At 41.5% G+C, this 17,510-nt stretch overlaps 1 protein-coding gene and 1 long non-coding RNA gene across 3 annotated transcripts in view; one reads left to right on the top strand and one right to left on the bottom strand.

Annotated features, from left to right (window-relative positions):
* Nucleotides 1-2,348, top strand: part of KBTBD12 (kelch repeat and BTB domain containing 12) — a 38,320-nt gene extending 35,972 nt beyond the window's left edge. Inside the window, exon 7 of the mRNA XM_031607722.2 lies at nt 2,167-2,348. Within this exon, the coding sequence (XP_031463582.1) occupies nt 2,167-2,336 (170 nt within the window). The 3' untranslated portion in view covers nt 2,337-2,348. The remainder of the gene's footprint in view (nt 1-2,166) is intronic.
* Nucleotides 2,279-17,339, bottom strand: LOC149916433 (uncharacterized). 2 transcript variants are annotated; one of them, XR_016470119.1, is made up of 4 exons: nt 17,086-17,339; nt 9,712-9,832; nt 4,532-4,706; nt 2,279-2,364 (listed from the first exon to the last, which is right to left on the bottom strand). It is a non-coding gene; the product is annotated as an uncharacterized LOC149916433 (long non-coding RNA). The 2 variants fall into 2 exon arrangements; XR_016470118.1 differs by lacking the exon at nt 2,279-2,364 and having other exon boundaries at nt 4,490-4,706.
* Between the last annotated feature and the right edge of the window lie 171 nt (nt 17,340-17,510).

Below are 17,510 nucleotides of genomic sequence, written 5' to 3'. Positions count from 1 at the left end.
AAACCTGCTCCCTGTCACAGAGTCATATGGACACACATGAACTCTTTGGTACTGACAAGTGCTGTTCACTTAGGGGTTTGGTTGTGCTTTCTCTTCATGTGCTGTGGGGTATTTTTGAGGTTTGTTGCCTTATCCTCTGGAAGGTTGCTGCCTTCCTACCAATTCTCCTGTACTTAAAGTGCCAAGTGCCATGAGCAAACCATCCTGACTATTGGTCCTCTTTCTGTGAAGAGAAGAAAGGAATGAAACAAGGACTACTCAGATGAGGCCAAATTCTGAGATCTCATCCTAATCCTCAAGCAATCTCCCACAGATCTGTGAGTGTCCTGGAGAGCTTAGGCCAACAAAAACATTGCCACAGTTCTGATAGAATCAAGGAGAAAATGCTTATGGGCTGCAGTACAGAAACGTGTACTGTACTCCTTTCTCAGGTGAGAGAGGGATCAGAGATTGGGAATGGTGGTGAGTAGCCTTAGGTAAATGCATGACACAAATTTCCAAAAAGCCAAGAGATCCTCAACCGCTGCAGGTCCTGCATATGTGCAGAAACACAGACGTGCACCTAAATAGTTCAGCGAGGAAAGCAATTCCAACGGTGGAATAAGTCTTTTTTTCCTCATGTGATTTCCCTGCATCCTGGAACTACTTGTAGAGGAACCCTAGGGGTGTCTAAATCCCACAGCTCTACGTCATGGTAACATCAGCACCAATTTTGCTCAGAACTTAAACCACATAACACCATCTGGGGGGCTGTAAACAGCAAGGATGCTGTCCTCTGGGGGCATCTGTTGTCTGTTTCCAATGCAGAAAGCAATATATGCCTGCAGATACTCTTTTGTGTTTCGTTCTTCTTTCATTTGTCAATGTTTTTGCTGTCAGTTCCACAGAAGGGTAGTATCCAAATAATGGGATGCAGCCACTAGATAAGGTTTGGGTTTGAGGTGGTATAAAAAATAATAATAAATTAAAGAAAAGATCTGAATGGGGATCTTAGTGTGGACCCTTTACAGTTTATTCTGTCATAAGCCTTTCAAGACTCAAAATGGTGTTGAATATCCAATGTTTCTTGCTGTGGTGGTTCCTACCCCGGTACCAGTGAAGTATTTGGTGTTGGGCTAGATGATCTCTAGAGGTCCCTTCCAGCTCTGATAATTCTGTTATTATGTGATTTCTTCTTGTCAATCTTTGAGACCTGGCTCCTAGAAAATCTGTCCAGAGATTCATGAGAAAGAGAAGGAAGCTAAGAGCAAAGCATGTGCATGTCCTCATCTCAAAGTAAGAAAAGTTTAGACTGAGGTTACATTGTGCAAGAAAGAAACCTTAAGATAAAAAAGTGGGCAAAAACAAAAGATGCTTTTTATTTTTAGGAAATAGCTTGGATTTGAATAACAACATTGCTGGAGAGTTCAAGCAAAGAAAGGTTTTACCTTCTCACAAGATGTTTAATACAGCTCTGCTGGTTGACAACTATGGTTCTCTGCTGTGTGGTGATGCTTTCATTACTTTTGTTAGTAAAAAGCTGCTTGCCTTAATATTCGTGCTTTATTGGCAAAGAAAAGATGATGCAGTGCATGTAGGCATGTCATTAACAATAGGCACTATATCTTAAAGTGAGCATTTGACATATGATTGCATAATGAAATGCCACCTGCATGCTCCTAGCAAGGTGGGGAACCTTAAATTTCTATCTGCTGTTCAGAGGATGAATAGTGAATAACCTGTATAGGTTTCCATCCACACCAACTTGTTTGCTATATAATGACACTGATTTTGATAGGACAAGAAGGTGTGGCCTCAAGTTGTGCCAGGGGAGGTTCAGGTTGGACATCAGCAAGAATCTGTAGAATGGTGATGCACTGGCACAGGTTGCCCAGGGAGCTGGTGGAGTCGCTGTCCCTGGAGGTGTCCAGGGAGATATTGTACCTAGGGACATAGTTCAGTGGGCAATATTGGTGGTAGATGGGCAGTTGGACTAGATGATCTTAGAAGTCTTTTCTAACCCTAATGATTCTATGACAAACTTGCATATTCCTCAGACAGTGTAGCTGTTGGTACCACAAAGAACCTTTTCATTGCCACCCCTATAGAGAACAGTAATAATACTGTTGCAAACCTTTTTGATCCTGTTTGGCTGCAGTTCTGATTGCTGTTGCTTCTGCATTTCAGCTCGTCACGAAGTCATCACCAAAGAGATCCTCGAGTTAGATACATGGGAGAACCAGTGGAATGTGGTGGCCGTCAACGTCCTCATGCACGACAGCTATGATGTTTGCCTTGTTGCTAGGCTGAATCCACGCGATCTTATCCCTCCTCCTCCTGATTTAGTAGACCAATAAATGTTCAGCGGCTCTCTGCTTCCAGATTCTGTGGAAAGAGAAGAATTTGGAGAGACAAATGCTGCGTTGGCTCTGGATGGAGCCAGTGGCTCCATTCTCTCCATTGACTAGGTGCCATGGAGAGAAGCTTGTACCAAAAGCTTAAGCACAGAATTGCCTTCAAAATGTGCTTCTCAGATGATGCTTAATTTGCTAGCACTGGTACTCTCGACTTCTGTGATTGAAAGCTGAGTTTGCCAGCCTTGTCTCCTGGTCTGCCACTTGGCTGTTCAAGCTGCAGTCTGGTGGTGCAGCCTAGGTGTGCTTCTGGGGCCTGTGCCTTAGGCATGGAGGCAGCCTGGGGCTCACTCTGCAGCAGAGCACCACATTTGAAGGAAAGCTCTAGCCAGCAGAAACCCTCCTTTGCTGTCCAACTCACTGGGTTCTAGTCTACTGAGGGAGCTAAGAAATATCTGAAGTCATCTGATGGAAACCAATCTGGCTGTACCAAGGTGACAGACTAAGGGGCTGATGCAGGAGCAGAGGGAACATGGACAATAGCATTTGTTTGTTTAAACAAAAAGAAAGCATTAGCCAAGGTTCATTAGCCAAATACACTAGCTACTGCAAACATTATCTAACCCACAGTCAGGGCATCCCTTCTTTGGCAGCAGAGCTGAAGTTGTGCTGGTAGAAAACTGGTCTTCTGGCAACAAGACACTTGTGAGTCTTCAGTAATCCTGCACCAAAGATGAGAAGCTGCTTAAATTTTCACATAGATCCCACCTGTCATTAGGCAGAAACTTGTGTGGTCAGATGGAAAAGGGGATGTAAATGAAAACAAAATAAATGAGAAACAGTGTTAGATCTGCATCTACAGAGAAAGGATAAAAGCACCAGGCGCTTGGAGTTTATAAACTAGTTGGTTTTACAGAAGTAGCTTTAATGAAATAACATAAGGCAAATTCTGCACCTATGGAATTGGCTATAATTGCAGTGAAGAAGAGTAATTCAAACTGTTTCTTAAAGCAGTGCTAGCCTTTCTAGGACTTGAAGGCAGTGGCTTAGAAAATTGTTACCAGTACAGCTGTCTTATTTGAGCTACCAAAAACTATTCATCATCCCCTGGTGCCTACATCACAGAATACATGTGAGTGATTGCCTGGGCACTGTGGACAGGAGAATTGGGAATTTCTGTTGTGTTCTGGGGCTGAAACTGCAAATGACTGTATGCTGCAACAGACAGTGAATGTCAGAGGTAAACACTGTAAGAGTAAGCTAGAACACAGCAGAAGAACCATCACAGTCAGCAGAAAGTTATTTTTTATGGTTACAGAAGCAGTAAAAAAACTGGAAGGAAATAACTGGTAAATAAATGAGGAAACCCATCAGGTAGTTCATCTGTAGTCACTTGCAGGATTTGCACTTCAGAGCACCTCCATTTTCTTTTACAATCACACATTAGGCTACAAAAATGATAGCATTTTTTGTTCTTTTTTCTTTTTAATTACAATGCTTATTGCAGGGAGAGGTGGAGAGGATGACCCAAAAGCCTTTTCCCAGTCCTGACTTTTCTGATTCATGATCTGTTCTTTAAGATATCCAATGGGAATATTAATCTGTCATGTAAAAACAATTAGCAGGAAGGTCACTGGAGTTCACCTGATAACAGTTATCACATGCTGAGGACTGCTCAGACAATGAGGGAGTTGGTGGGAGGACCGAGGAAAACATGCAGAAAAGAACTAAACTGTGAGCCAAAAAACTGATCTCTTCTCTCCCTTTGTTTTCTGGGCAGAATGAGTGTCTCAGCCTAAACACAGACATTTGTGTCTGTAGCAGTTCCACATCATCCAGACGCTCTATTTTCTTTGTTGATACGTGGGCTGTTATCTGTCCAGAGGAGAGCTGTGACAAGCAAGTCTCAACCACTCCGGCCACAAAACACAGTTGCAGATGTAAGACTAAGGAGATGAAAAAAGAATCTATTTAAATATGTTTTTAAACAAAAGCAATAGATTGTTTTCCGACATACCATGCAATATTGGCATTTTTTTAAACTTTAGTTATTCCTGTGAAGTACAGGCAATGATTTCCCTGCAGAGCTCTCAAGCCAGCAGGAAGCAATGTTTGAGGAGCAGCTCTCAGCCAAAATGCTGAGTGTTTCCTTGTGATTACACCAAATTCTCCTACAGTACCTACAGATACACTATCACCTTTTTTTGTTTTCTTCATGCACCACTGGAAAGCCATTTGCCCTTGCGTGCACAGAGCATTGCTTTTCTTCTGCCTGCCTGGTCTGGCTGTTGACAGGATTCAGTGTCTTTCAGTTTCCATCCAACAGACCAGCTATATATCCAGCAGGGAGTTGTTTTCTTCTTGTTTAAATGTCTAGAACAGAAGAACAGTCAGACCAATGTAGATTCCAACTTCAAAACATTGTGTGAACTCCACTTAGTTCATTGTTTGCCCCTGGGGAGACTACAATTTCTAAGTTGGAAAGGAAAGCTTGAGGGAAGGAAGGAAGAAACTGAAAGCATGTTTATTGAGAGGTACCAATATGAGCCAAAATCCCTCCAAGAGTATGTGAATGTTGCATGTCTGATACATTTATGGGCAATCTCACATTCCTGGGAAAGCCCTTAAGAGCCTTGATTTCTTCTACTATGAATACCAAAGCAAGAATATTACAGAATATGCATTCTCCAAGCTTGTGTGCTTCACTGAAATAATAGTTTACTTCAGCCACTTTCCGGCTGAGCAGCAGTTAGCTGAGCCTTTAATCAAGGCTGCCTTGACATCATCCATAATTCTAAAATGTGAACAAAGCAGTGCTGGCAAGCTATGGGCTGTGGGAATGAATGGGGGGATTATTAAGCAAAGACATGTGCTTCAGTTTCACTTGAAACACTGAAGTACATCACTAGTTGCCAACTATGAATAAAAAAATATTGGAGAGGTTACTGGTCACATGGTGCACGGGGAGTAAAGAAAAAAATGAAAAGCTATGAAAAGCGAATTGAAGCTCTCCCATTAGTGTTTTATTTTGACATTGTCAGTGCATAGCTGATTTCATAAGGATCCCTGTGGGTCTCTGATCTCTGTTTTCACCCATCAGGTCACAAGAGCTGCCTGCACATGTAAACCCCCAGGCACCTGACTATGCATTCTCACATGCCACTACCGTGATGGCCTGTGGCTCAGTCACTGCCTTGCAAGGCAAACACATGCACAATTTCCTATGTGCAACACTGAAATGCATGGGGAAGGTTCTGGATTGGGTTCCAGCTGTATTCTGCCATTCAGGATGCCTCAGCTTGCCAGCAGAAAATTGCTTTCAAAGCTGTTGGATACTGCACTCCCAGGTATGTTCCAGGCAACAGGCTGAGGGAGATTAAAACTGAGCCCCCAGCAATGAAACTTAGAGCTGCTCCCAGATCATTATGCATAGAGGAGCCAAGGTGGGTGCAATGATGCTCCCATCACTTCCCAGGGATAAGTTAAGATGTAAAAGGATTGTGCCCTGGATCTTAATCTTACATTTTTCCTCTACTCTAAGTGTGTACTGAGATCCTTGATCATCTGAAAAGCAATGAAAGCAAATGTTACAATAATACATATAAGTATATAAAATTGTGAAGTATATTTATGCAGGTCTGTATTGTTTTTCTGCTGATCTGGATGCCTTTTAATACGGATTTACCTAGTGATTACTATCTTAGCTGTAGCAATGAGGTCCCTTTCATAGGCTACTCTCCTAACGGATTATGGAGCTCCTCTGAAAATTCATTTCATGAATCATAATGCTTTGAATCCCCAGGTCAGAATTTCAGCTGCTCTCTGTGCGTTTCTGTGGCTCTCCCTACAGCTTTTCAAGTGGACTGTAGCTGTAGCTTCAAAGAAAAGCTATTTCACCCCCAGTTGTGCTCAGCTGGAACTGGTACGTTTGCAATTTGCAATCATTTGATATGTTGAGGTTGAAAGCAAAGGAAATACTGGAAAATGGAGAAAATGTACACTGAGCCTATACAGAAGTACACTTCCTTCCTTTCCATGTGCTTACTGCTCTGCCTGGGTGTCTGATGGAAAGATTTAATAACAACCCCTGACTGCAGCCATGGCAAAGGCCATGCTGGGTTATGTGTTTGTACTGCTGGAGCAGAGAGCACGGTGCTGAGCTGTGCCTTGCCAGAAGAAATTACCTTCAAACAGAAATGTCTTTAAGTGTTCCATGATGTATACCTGTATGCGTTTTCTATACATATGTATAACATTATTTTTGGAAGTTCTTTACTGACAGCAGCAGAATCCCTTTTTAACACCTACCTGGCAACCTGTCTTCTGTATAGCTCATCAAAATACTTCAAATAAAGTGCTGTTCTTTAAAAATGTGGAACTATTCCAGGCCTCAAATCATAAAGAAGCTGGAATTCCTTGCTGAGCTAAGGAACGGTTGGGGAAATCTTTTTGTCCTGGCCTATATCTTCTTCCTTCTCCAAATATTTTGCTGGCTGTAGTCCATTCGGAATCCTCCTGAAGGATTTGTGCAGGTCTGTTCTGTTTCCCTTTACCTTCCCTGCTCCTGCCTCAGCCCATCCGCTCCTTCTTTTCCCCTTTGCCTCTCAGAAGATGGTCATGACTACTTGGGGTGTTTGCCAACTCCTCAGGAGCCCATTACTCCAGGAGCAAACCAGTTCTGAAGATGGAAGATGACCATAGCAGGCCTCCAACCCAAGTTCTGTGGCTCGCACTCATTGCAAACACAACCTACCTTCTTTGCAACATCTCTGCTTTCTGGCTCTGACCCAGCTGGGCAGGCAGGTGAGCCCTGCTCTGTTTGCTGCTGTCTCGCAGCACGATGCTGCTTAGTTTGACATTAAATGCCTTGCATGCTGCTTGTGCCATAGCTATAATGATTACAGGCACAAGCCATCATAGTTATCTCTGATTCTTGAACACTAGATGCTACAAAAACTGTCTGAAGCACAGAGGGAACTGTCTTCATTATTGCCTTATAGCTCACGTCTTCAAGACTGATTTTCTTCCACGGTTTCACTGAAGAACACGATGTCTAATGTATCACATTAACTATTGGCATTTTTTCCCCACTTTTTCCTTTTCTAGTCATTCTTTACAAGAAGCAAGTGACGTCACCAGCTTTTCTATGGAGTGTGTTATCCAAACCAGCCTCCTGGAGCTGGGGGCTTTTCATAATGGGATCCAAGTACAGCCACTAAAATGACAGTCAGCCACACCACTTTATTTTCCCAATCAGCAACCTCATAGCAGAGGAAATGTATTTCATCCATACATAAGGTAATGTGAGAGGAAACCGCTTCCCACATAGACAAATCCCTGACTCATTCCTTTAGAACGTGGCTGAAACAACTGCAAAATGCCAACATAAAACAGCTCTGATATCCATTCAGTGGACTCTCAGGCTTCCCAGCAGCAGGACGAGGAGTGCAAGGAGGTGCTGGCTCATAACTAGAGCACAGATCCAAAATCCCCACCTCTGGGCTCTGTTCCTAGCCTTGGGCATCATCTAGGTTCATCCATGTGAAATGTTTACAGCAGTGCACCACTGCTCATCACAGGATGGTTTAGGCTGGAGGAGACCTTCAAGATCACCCAGCTCCAGCCCCATGCTGCGGGCTGGCTGCCACCCACCAGCTTAGGCTGCCCAGGACCCCATCCAACCTGGCCTTGAGCACCTCCAGAGCACACCCACAGCTCTCTGGGCAGCCATGCAAGTGCTTCACTGCCCTCTGAGTAAAAAAAATTTATCCTAATATCTAAACTAAATCCCTCCTTTTAGTTTAAAGCTATTCCCCACCCCCTCATCCCCCTTGTCCGCTCATTCTGTGGGCCTGCCCTGATTTTAGAGGAGGTAATGGCTGTACTGTTATGCTGAGATCTAGAGATCACAAAATATTATACAGTGGTAGAATAATAATATTACTGCCCTGCCATCTCCTTGGTTTTAGCTGTGAACAGCATCCAGAGCTTCAACCCTCTTGGGAAAGGAGAGACCATGTGTCTGCAGCTCACTATGGTATTTCATCCACCCCTTCCCAGGAAAACAGTGAGGGATACAAATCACTGTCATCTCAGCAAATGGTGAGGTCGCTAATTGAGGCTGAATTTAAACAGCAGTAATTAAAGAAGGAGTGTATGTTTCTCAAAGCAGACTTGATTTAATAAATTATGCTGTTTACATAGATACAACTGCTCTTAAGCCAATAGAAGGTGGTTTACAGAAGTGCAGCAGATTTACTGGGTAACTGAGACCTGAATTACCTGAAATGATAGGAAAGAACCTGCTCAGAATCTCCGGGGGGTTTCCATAACCAATCTGTAATGCATTTAACTGGCCGCTAAAAGGCACTGTTCCATCCAAGAAATTGCTTACAGAATATGCATAAGTGAGCTCTAGGATATTGCTGAAGTGTAAACAATGTGGCATCTATTTGCTGACTTGCTGAATTCATAGTAGGAATTATGTTGCCTTCCCCACAGTGTGCCTGAGTAAATACTCTTAGCTGAACTGACAGGTAATTTATAATACATGACACCTGAGAGTCCAAAAATCTTTCAGGTTAAGAAGTTTTGCAGGGTAGAGAACATTTGTAACTAAGGCAGGGAGACACATTGGCATTTCCCTGCAGTTAAAAAGCCCTAACAAAACAACATAATAAATAAATGTAGTTAGTTTGCAGGATAATTCTATGATGGGACTGATCAGAAAACTACCCTGATGCTCTCTTTTTTTTTTTTTTAAGGCTGGAAGCTTGTGTACAGCAGCTAGTTGACAGTCTTAAAAAAAATAAAAACGGTTCAGAAAGAGTTCCATGAATAAAAATAAAAAATAGGGCAGATGCTTTTCTCTCACGTTATGCAAGTTGTAATACTCAGACCTAAGATCTGCCTAAAAATATCTCTAAAGGCTAAGATTTCACCCTTCTGCAGAGGATGGAAAGGAAACAAAGCATGAGGTGAGATGTGACAACCCTGGTGATGGGGACCTACACCTTTCAGGTCAAACACTGTGCAGGCCAAGAGTTACTCCCTGCAGATGGCTGTCTCTGACCACTGCTCAGTGCGTTACTATCTGGCAATCCCATAGCTAGTGAACAGATCAATATGCTAAAAAATCAACAGAAAAAAACCCACTGTCATGGCTGGCCTCCCTGCTGGGAGCCTGAATAACAAGGTCATGGACTAAATAGCCTGTGATTTTCATGTTCTCTTCTCCAGATGATTCCCATTAGCAATGTTAAAGATCAGCCAAATGAATTTTGCATTAGTGTTATCTACACCCCAAACAGGGAGAGAGAGAACAAAGATTTAAGGTAAGTCAAATGGAAGGAGCTCCCAAACCAGCATCATATCTTACCATTTGAGATGGGTTCTGCTCCATTCTTTCTTCACTTTGCCCTTACTCCTGGTTAATTCACTGCAGCAATAGCCCATTGAAAACAAAAGGAGCAGTTCTTTATTTAAGGTCAGTTCAAATCCTAAGGGGAGAAAGCTCGTATTTAATCTGAGTCTCAAATGTTACATCAGATATTTAACTATCTATCATTTATCTGTATTTTTCTAAGCTTCTACAGAGTGACAGGCTAGATGCACAGAGTGGTGTCTCTGTAAGCTCTCTCTGGGGCGAGGTGTTTGACTTCATAGAATCATAGAACTCTAGCTTACATTCAGAGTATGCAGAGGTTTAGGGATCCTTAACTTTCTTCTTCCTTGCAGCACTCCTCCGTATTGATATTTTAAAGACAAATCTTTGCCTACTGGAATCAATGGCAGAATTCCCATCAATACAACTTGGTTTTTGCCCTCTAGTTGTTTGAAATGCTTGCATAAGAATTACTGTGAGTTGTGAGGTATGACTAAAAGCAGAATGGAAGTACCTAAGCCAGACCCAGTCGCAGTGCAGTCAGAACTCTGAAGTGCAGATGAAAGAAGCTAAGTCTGCAGCTCAGCTGCAGAACTTGAAAAAAAGCCTTTTACAGCCAGATCGTTTCATCATCCGTGTTGCCATGAAGCCACAGAATTGTGTATACTGGCACAGCACAAAGAGGCACAGAGAAAGAAACAAACGCTGCTAATGGGTGTGTGGTGCAGCAGCTGATGGTGCCAGCACAGCCACTTGAAAATTCACTTATCAAACCATGCCTGGGTGCACCAGCATGCACCTCAGCCCTGAAACTCTCCCGCTGTAAAGTCTGCTCTTCGGAGTGCTTTAAGGGGAGGAACAGTCAAAGATTGTACAATCAAAGATTGATAATTGCTGCAGAGCCTTGTCATGACTCAGACATTAATAGCTTGCTGCTTGATGCCTCGTGCTCTCATACAAAGAGGCCGAACAGCATATGAACAAAACCATGGGATAAGAGGTTCACTCTTTTTCAAGTGTTTGTAGATGATAAAACCTTCTGAAAGGTTTTTGTTCAAATACATTTCAAAAAGGATTAAGACTCCACCCCTGCTCAGCACTGCAGCATGGAGCAGTCATCTGATACACAAAATAATAGTGATCTTGCCAGGAATTTTTCTGTGCTAATGCTGCTGTCCTGGGCAGCTCAATCTTTAATCTGATTTATTTGTTCCTTATTTCAGGTAAGTCAGTATAACAGCAATGTTCAGTAAAACCTGCAAACCACCAGGCACATCGCTGGCACGCTGTGTTAGCTCTGTGCTCTCTGCAGTTGGCCACTGTCCTGCTCACTTCAGTTTCAGGAGGAATTTAATGTGCTGGTGCTACTGTAAGATTGCAAGGTCAGCTCGTATTTACCTCTTTATTTTCTCAGCTGAGCTAGATAGAGCCTGATAAAGACACACGTTATTTTTATAAGGAAAGTAAATCCTTATAAGCACAAATGTGAAGGGAAGCTACAGCTAGCATTTTTGGAACCATCTGTGCACTGTGCATTTAAATCATATTTCTGTTGTTATTGGATTATTGGATGCATTTTATAAAGTGCATTAGGAGATCCACTGGGATGAGATCCACTCAGAGGATGTGATCCAGCAGGATTCTGGGCTTGTGACTGTAATAAGAGCTGGATCAAACCAATGCTGTTTGCACTTCTAAAAGCCTTCTCCGGGATCAAGGAAAACAGTGATCAAAAGGCAATTAGACAAAGTGATATGTAGCAAGTAATTGATTTTGTTTATATCCAACCTGCAACTTTAAAAGGAAAGATGGTTTCAAGAAAACACTTTGTAGATCTGATTGAGAAGCTGAAACCATCCAGCTGCTGAATGCCAATGTTCTTCCACTGAGAAATACAGGTGGTTCAGGTCTAGAGGAAGAACCAGCTACCTGGGAATGACACTGAACCCACTGCTGAACCATCCACAACAGCAGCCTGCCCTATGTAAATTGTAGTGGGTTCTTGAGGTGCATTCTTAACAAATCCTACAACAAACATGATGGAATTCAAGGCGGTCCTTCTCAACCCAGGCCATTCTACGATTCTATAAGTTGAAACAAAAGTGAACTAAAAGACCATTGGAAATATCGCTGCCTGGGGACTGCTCACAGTCAGAATGTAGAAGTTCTGGTCACTGTGTTAATGACAATGAATACTTTTGTGGTACCAGGAAAGGTCGGCAGGACAAGGGGAAATGGTTTCCAACTAAAGGAGAGGAGATTTAAATAGGATATAAGGAAGAAGTCCTTTACAGCCTGCGCTGAGTGAGGCACTGGCACAGGCTGCCCAGAGAGCTGGTGGGTGCCACCACCCAAGGTCAGGCTGGATGGGCTCTGAGCACCTGGTGGAGCTGTGGGTGTCCCTGTTCATTGCAGGGGGTCAGACCCTTTAAGGGTCCCTTCCAATTCAAAGGATTCTATGATTCTATGATGATTTCAATGAAAGAAAGCTATTAGAAGAACCTACAGAGACATCTAGCTCTACTACCTTACACCCGCAGTTGCTTGCCAACCTGTGGTATATTGTGGAGATAAGCAAGCATAATAAAAATGTGACAGTAACTTTTTAAAATGGAAGAACTGGAAATAGAATGCTGTTTTTAATTGCAAAGTGTTTCTCATGCAAATGTTCTTGAAGATGTTTCACAAAAGAGATTGAACAAAATACAATAAAAATCAAATCAAACCTTATTCATTGTATACCAAATCAAACAGCTCAGGTTTCAGCATTGGTCTTAAAGGAATAGAATTTACCTGATAAACTTCTGCTGCTACTCAGAATTCCAAAAATGAAAAAAAAACAAAACAAAACACCAATAGCTGAAAAGGTAATTTGCAAACAGTCTGGATTTAAAAGCTATGTTGCCAAGACAGCAAAGTGAAAGATTCGAAGAATTATTCAGCAAGAAGCAAATATCTGTAAAATAGGGAGAATTCAGTCCTATTTCAGAATCAAAACCACAATTTCACGTGTGCAGGTATTTTCTGACTGCTGTGTTTTTCTGACTGCTGTCAGAACATCTGGGCTGGAGCAAAGAGATCCAGTACCATATAAAACATAACTTGAAAACCAGATTCCTCTTATGAGTAGCTCTCCAGTCCTAAATATAGGTTCAATGTGTTTTTAGCACAGAAGGAATTTTTGCTAATGCTTCACAAAATTCTAGAGCAAATGAATGCTCTGTGACAAAAGCCACATCTGAAAAGGTGTACAGAAGTTTGGCAGTTCTAATCTTGGCCACTTTCTACATGGTGCCAGGTACAGCCAAACTGGCAGTGATTTTTATGTAAATGAGTCAATTATTGGAAATGTATGGATCTTGTTACTCAGCTACAGGCACTGAGGGGAATCTGAAGTCAGTATTGCCAGCAGAGGGACTTCTTTCTTTTATCTTTTCTCCTCCTTATAGGTCAGCAGTTTGATGGTTGAAAAACAGATCATATAACTGAAACTAGCTCTTAATCCTTACAACTATGAACATGCTTGGGGTAATTACCTCTAGCATCATTTTTACAGAATCCAGTAGTGGCAGCCACAGTAAAACAAGTGGAAAGTGAAAAATAACCTTTCTCTGTGGTCTCTTTTTCTTTTTCAAGTTACAGTACTATAAAGTGTTCTAGATGAAGCACTGCCATGAATGCAGGGAGCAGAGTGATGTTCTAGGAGCGCTTGGGTGAACAAGTTGGAGAAATAGGGATGTGAGTCATAACAGGGATTCAAAACATTTCATGCAGAGACGTAGTTAACTTCTCACGTCCTGATAATGAAGTTAGAAATCCTTTTGTGCACTGCAGCATTGGGGTTATGTCTGACAGGGAAGCTAAGTTTACTTCTTTTGATGTATCTAGGGCAATTCTATTTAAAGTTTTGATTTGGGTATTTGAGTTTAGATATCTAAATTGGATTATTTATTTTTTTAAAATTTTATTTTGCAAATAACCACAATTCTGTAAATTTCAGGATAGGATCTGATTTTGCATTTCTTAACTTTCTGTATTTAGGAAAGAATCTGAATTGCATACCTTATAGAAAATGCAGGTTTTATCTTTTAGAATGTATGTATGTCCTCAGCTAGAAGGAATTTACATTTTTATAGTCCTTTTATTAAAGAAGCAGAGGATTTTATTGGATAGAAAGAAAAAAAAAAGACAAATTAACTAATTTCTTTGCTTCAATAAGGCAGAAAGATCTCTTCACTCAGCATTTTCTATTGCCCTGCAATAAAGTACAAGTTGAAATTTATGTAAGAAAGTATTACTCCATAATACTTAACTGGAAATGTGGTTCTCAACACCTCATCAAAGAAGAGGTCTCCAATGGCACAGCTGGATTATGCAGACAAACATATCACAGTGATCTCCTCAAGTATCACAGACCCAAGTTCTCTGTGCAGCAACAGGAGCTAACATTAGGAAGCTCTTGGCAGCACTGCCATGTTTATATAACACTCAGCATGTGCAGTTCTGGTCCTGAACGGTCCCACTGATGCCATATAACTAATAATAATGATAATAAAACTTGCCAGCAAAGTTTTCTGTACTTCACGCACACTGAGGTGGCATCATAAGTAAAGCAGTTCTTCCACCTTGTGGTTAAACAGACTACTACTGGTTTGTACATCAAGTATCAGAGCCTGCATATGAAGATGGCTATTAAACAGACCCGTACACAAAGCTCTATTGGTACCTCTTGCAGCCCAATGCTGCATCTATTAACTAGCACCATTCTGTAAGGTGTGTGCCCTGTATGTGTGTGTGTATGCACACAAACATGTGTAGGAACAAACAGATTTCATTTTCCTCCAGAGATCCTGGGACGTGCTGTAACAACAGCTTAAGAGAGTTTCTTTTAGCTTCCTTGGTAAAAAAGGCCTTTTTTCAATGCAGCGTGAAAGCTTTGTCACACAGATAACAAGTGGCAAAGTGGGAACAGAGAGTGAGCATGTCACAGATGTGAAGAATTTGACCTCTTCAAACAGTTTGTGGACAGTTTCTGTAAGCGGTGCTGCTACAACTAAACTGAGCTGTTTGGATGCAGTGAGAAATTCATCTAAGCTCCTTTTTTTCACTTCTACTCTCCACTCCTATTTTCTGCTTTTTACCTCTCACTGTTGAAGCAATCATACGGCCTTTGTTGTTTGCATCAGGGTACAATTCAGCACAATTGGGTCCAGCATCTGTAGTCAGTAACTATGGAGTGTAGACATTTCAAAAGCAGTAATTAAATGTCAATTTTGTACTAATGTAATAGAGGTATATTGAGATATATAATTTTGCAGCAAATGCTGAAGATTTGCACAGTGTGAAACAGTGGAACACGCTGGCTAACAAAATTTAAAGCCACTAAGTGAATATTAATGATTTTAATGGCCCTAAATTACACTATTTTCAAAGCAGGATTACTTAGGTTACAAGAAAGGAATTGATTTGGTTCAAAGAAATCCAGGCATGAAAATAAGTTGGTTAATATCTATATCTGCTTCTCAGATACTGCTTTTTTTCTAAAGAGCTGTTTATTTATTATATACCAGCCTCATCATCGTTATCCAGTTGTACCAGCTGTCACTGTACTAAACTGAGTCCTCTTGTAGCAGTCGCTACTACTCCAAAACTGTGAAAATCAACCCTAGTCTTACAAATGCCACTTTTGTCACTCAAAGTGTGACTGGCTACCAAAATAGATCCCAAGATAAACTGAAGTCAGGGAGTCATACTAAGCTGAAACTTGACTCTGTGTCTCACACGGCGTCACCAAAATAATTCCCCAACAACTGTATCTTCAGTTTCTTTTACTCTTCTGTTCTGCAGAGTGACAGCTGATGACACAAAGCAGCCGACGCTGAATTCTCTCTCTTTTTTTTTTTTTTAATTTCAGTTGGCAAAAAAAAAAGAGGCTTTTCACTGTAGATTTCTAAGGAAACTAGCTTTCATAAACCATTTATTTCCAGAATTGAACTTCAGTGGCAAATTCAGCAGTAGTACTGTATTTTCATATCCCCAAATGTGAAGTTTTTCAGATTCAGAATGGACAAAAGAGATAGGTAAGCAAAAACTACTGAATTTTCAGCTTCCATATCTAAGTAGATAACTATATGAAATTATAAGGTTTGTTTTCATCTAGTATCAGATTACATTATTGCATTAAATTATTTTAAATAACAACAAGAAATCCATATGCCTAACAGATGGGCCTTGTGAAGAATAACATCCCTTTATTTAACCTATCTGTATGTCACAGATGAAAAAAATAACATGATAGCATAAAGAACAAGTGTGACTTTATATCCTGGGAAGCCATCTTTTAAGGATAGACTTATCACTGTGGAGGAGAAATAGACTGAGGCCCTAGAGACTGACACTATCTATTTGTCAAAAGAACAATTACAATAGAAACAGTAGATTGACAAGCTTCCCCACAGACTCTTTCAAAAATGCCCAAGCTTGATTCAGAGATAACATCTTTGAGAAGACACCTTACACAGATGTATAAGATAAGTGGAGTCAACATTTCTCCAGAGGTGCTCATCAGCATCTCCACTGAGCATGGAGTCTAGACAGTGACCTACTCACCTGACTTCTAAATGGCTAGAAGCAGAGAGCTGTTTAGATAAGAATAAAGCCACGTTATCCTTTCTAACTTAACTATGATCTGGCATAGTGATGTTATCAGCACCTCTCACAGCAGTTTCCCGTGTTTTAATAAATTCCACAAAATTCTGGCATGTCATTGTTTGCTTCTATCTTTGATCCCCATTGTTGCTTCCTTATTCAGACTTCCACAAAATTACTGCTAATTCTCCTTTCTCTTCCACCAGCTGCCTTTGGTAAATGGTGTCAATCCCTCTGTTAATAAGCCAAAAAGATCTTATGAAGTAAACTCTGCCTAAGAGTGTGTAATTTGAAAAACAGCTGCTTCTCAATAATTGGAAATGAATGGGTAAAAACCATCCTAAATACGCTGGAAATTTTAAAGCAAGCTCCACTGGACAAGGGCTGACTCCAGAAGTCTCAGTGCCATCAGTGGATGTCTTTGAAAACTCTTAGAAGAGATGCACAGTTTCAGAAGACTTGAGGCAGGCAGATATAACATCCAAATGAATAAAGAGAAGAAAAAAAAAAACCGAACAAATACCACCTATCAGGAAATGGAAATTAGGTCTGCTAATTTTAAAGTTAATGTCAGGAAAGAAGAGATTGACTAATCAAACTGTAGCTAAGTGCCTAGAAAAGAACAAGGAGATTTGTGGAAACCACAGTGGATTTCGCAGTCTTTATGCTGAGTAATTCCCTTCTATCAGCCCCTCTATTTGCTTTCCTCCTTCTGTTTACCTTCTGCTTTCAGGGCAGTGGTAAGTCCCTCTCTAAATGCCTGGAAAGCAGACAGGACGTTGTGTTACTCTTAAAAACACCTTCAGCAAGAAGTCCACGGGCCTACTTCTCACTTGTTGGAGTAAGGGTTGTTAGGGGGTCGGAGATTCATGATCCTTGAGGTCCCTTCCAACCCTGGCCATTCTGTGATACAAACACAGGCTGCATGTCAGCACTTTTTGGCACAAGGCTCGGCTTTCTCCAGCTGCGTTAAACCCAGCCTGAGGTTCACGAAAAGGATAGATGTGGCACTGAGGGCGTGGCTAGAGAGCACGGTGCTGATGGTTGGATTCGGTGACTTTATGACGACACGGTGAGATGGCGGCCAGCGGAGCTGACTACAACTCCCAGACTGCCACCCGATCGGTTGCCTTCACCCAGGCTGT

Source organism: Phasianus colchicus, chromosome 11 (genome assembly GCF_987193195.1).
Source record: "Phasianus colchicus chromosome 11, bPhaCol1.hap1.1, whole genome shotgun sequence".
In the NCBI taxonomy this organism is placed as follows: domain Eukaryota; kingdom Metazoa; phylum Chordata; class Aves; order Galliformes; family Phasianidae; genus Phasianus; species Phasianus colchicus.
Note: the sequence above shows the minus strand (reverse complement) of the source record. Positions and strands in the feature narration are given on the sequence as shown.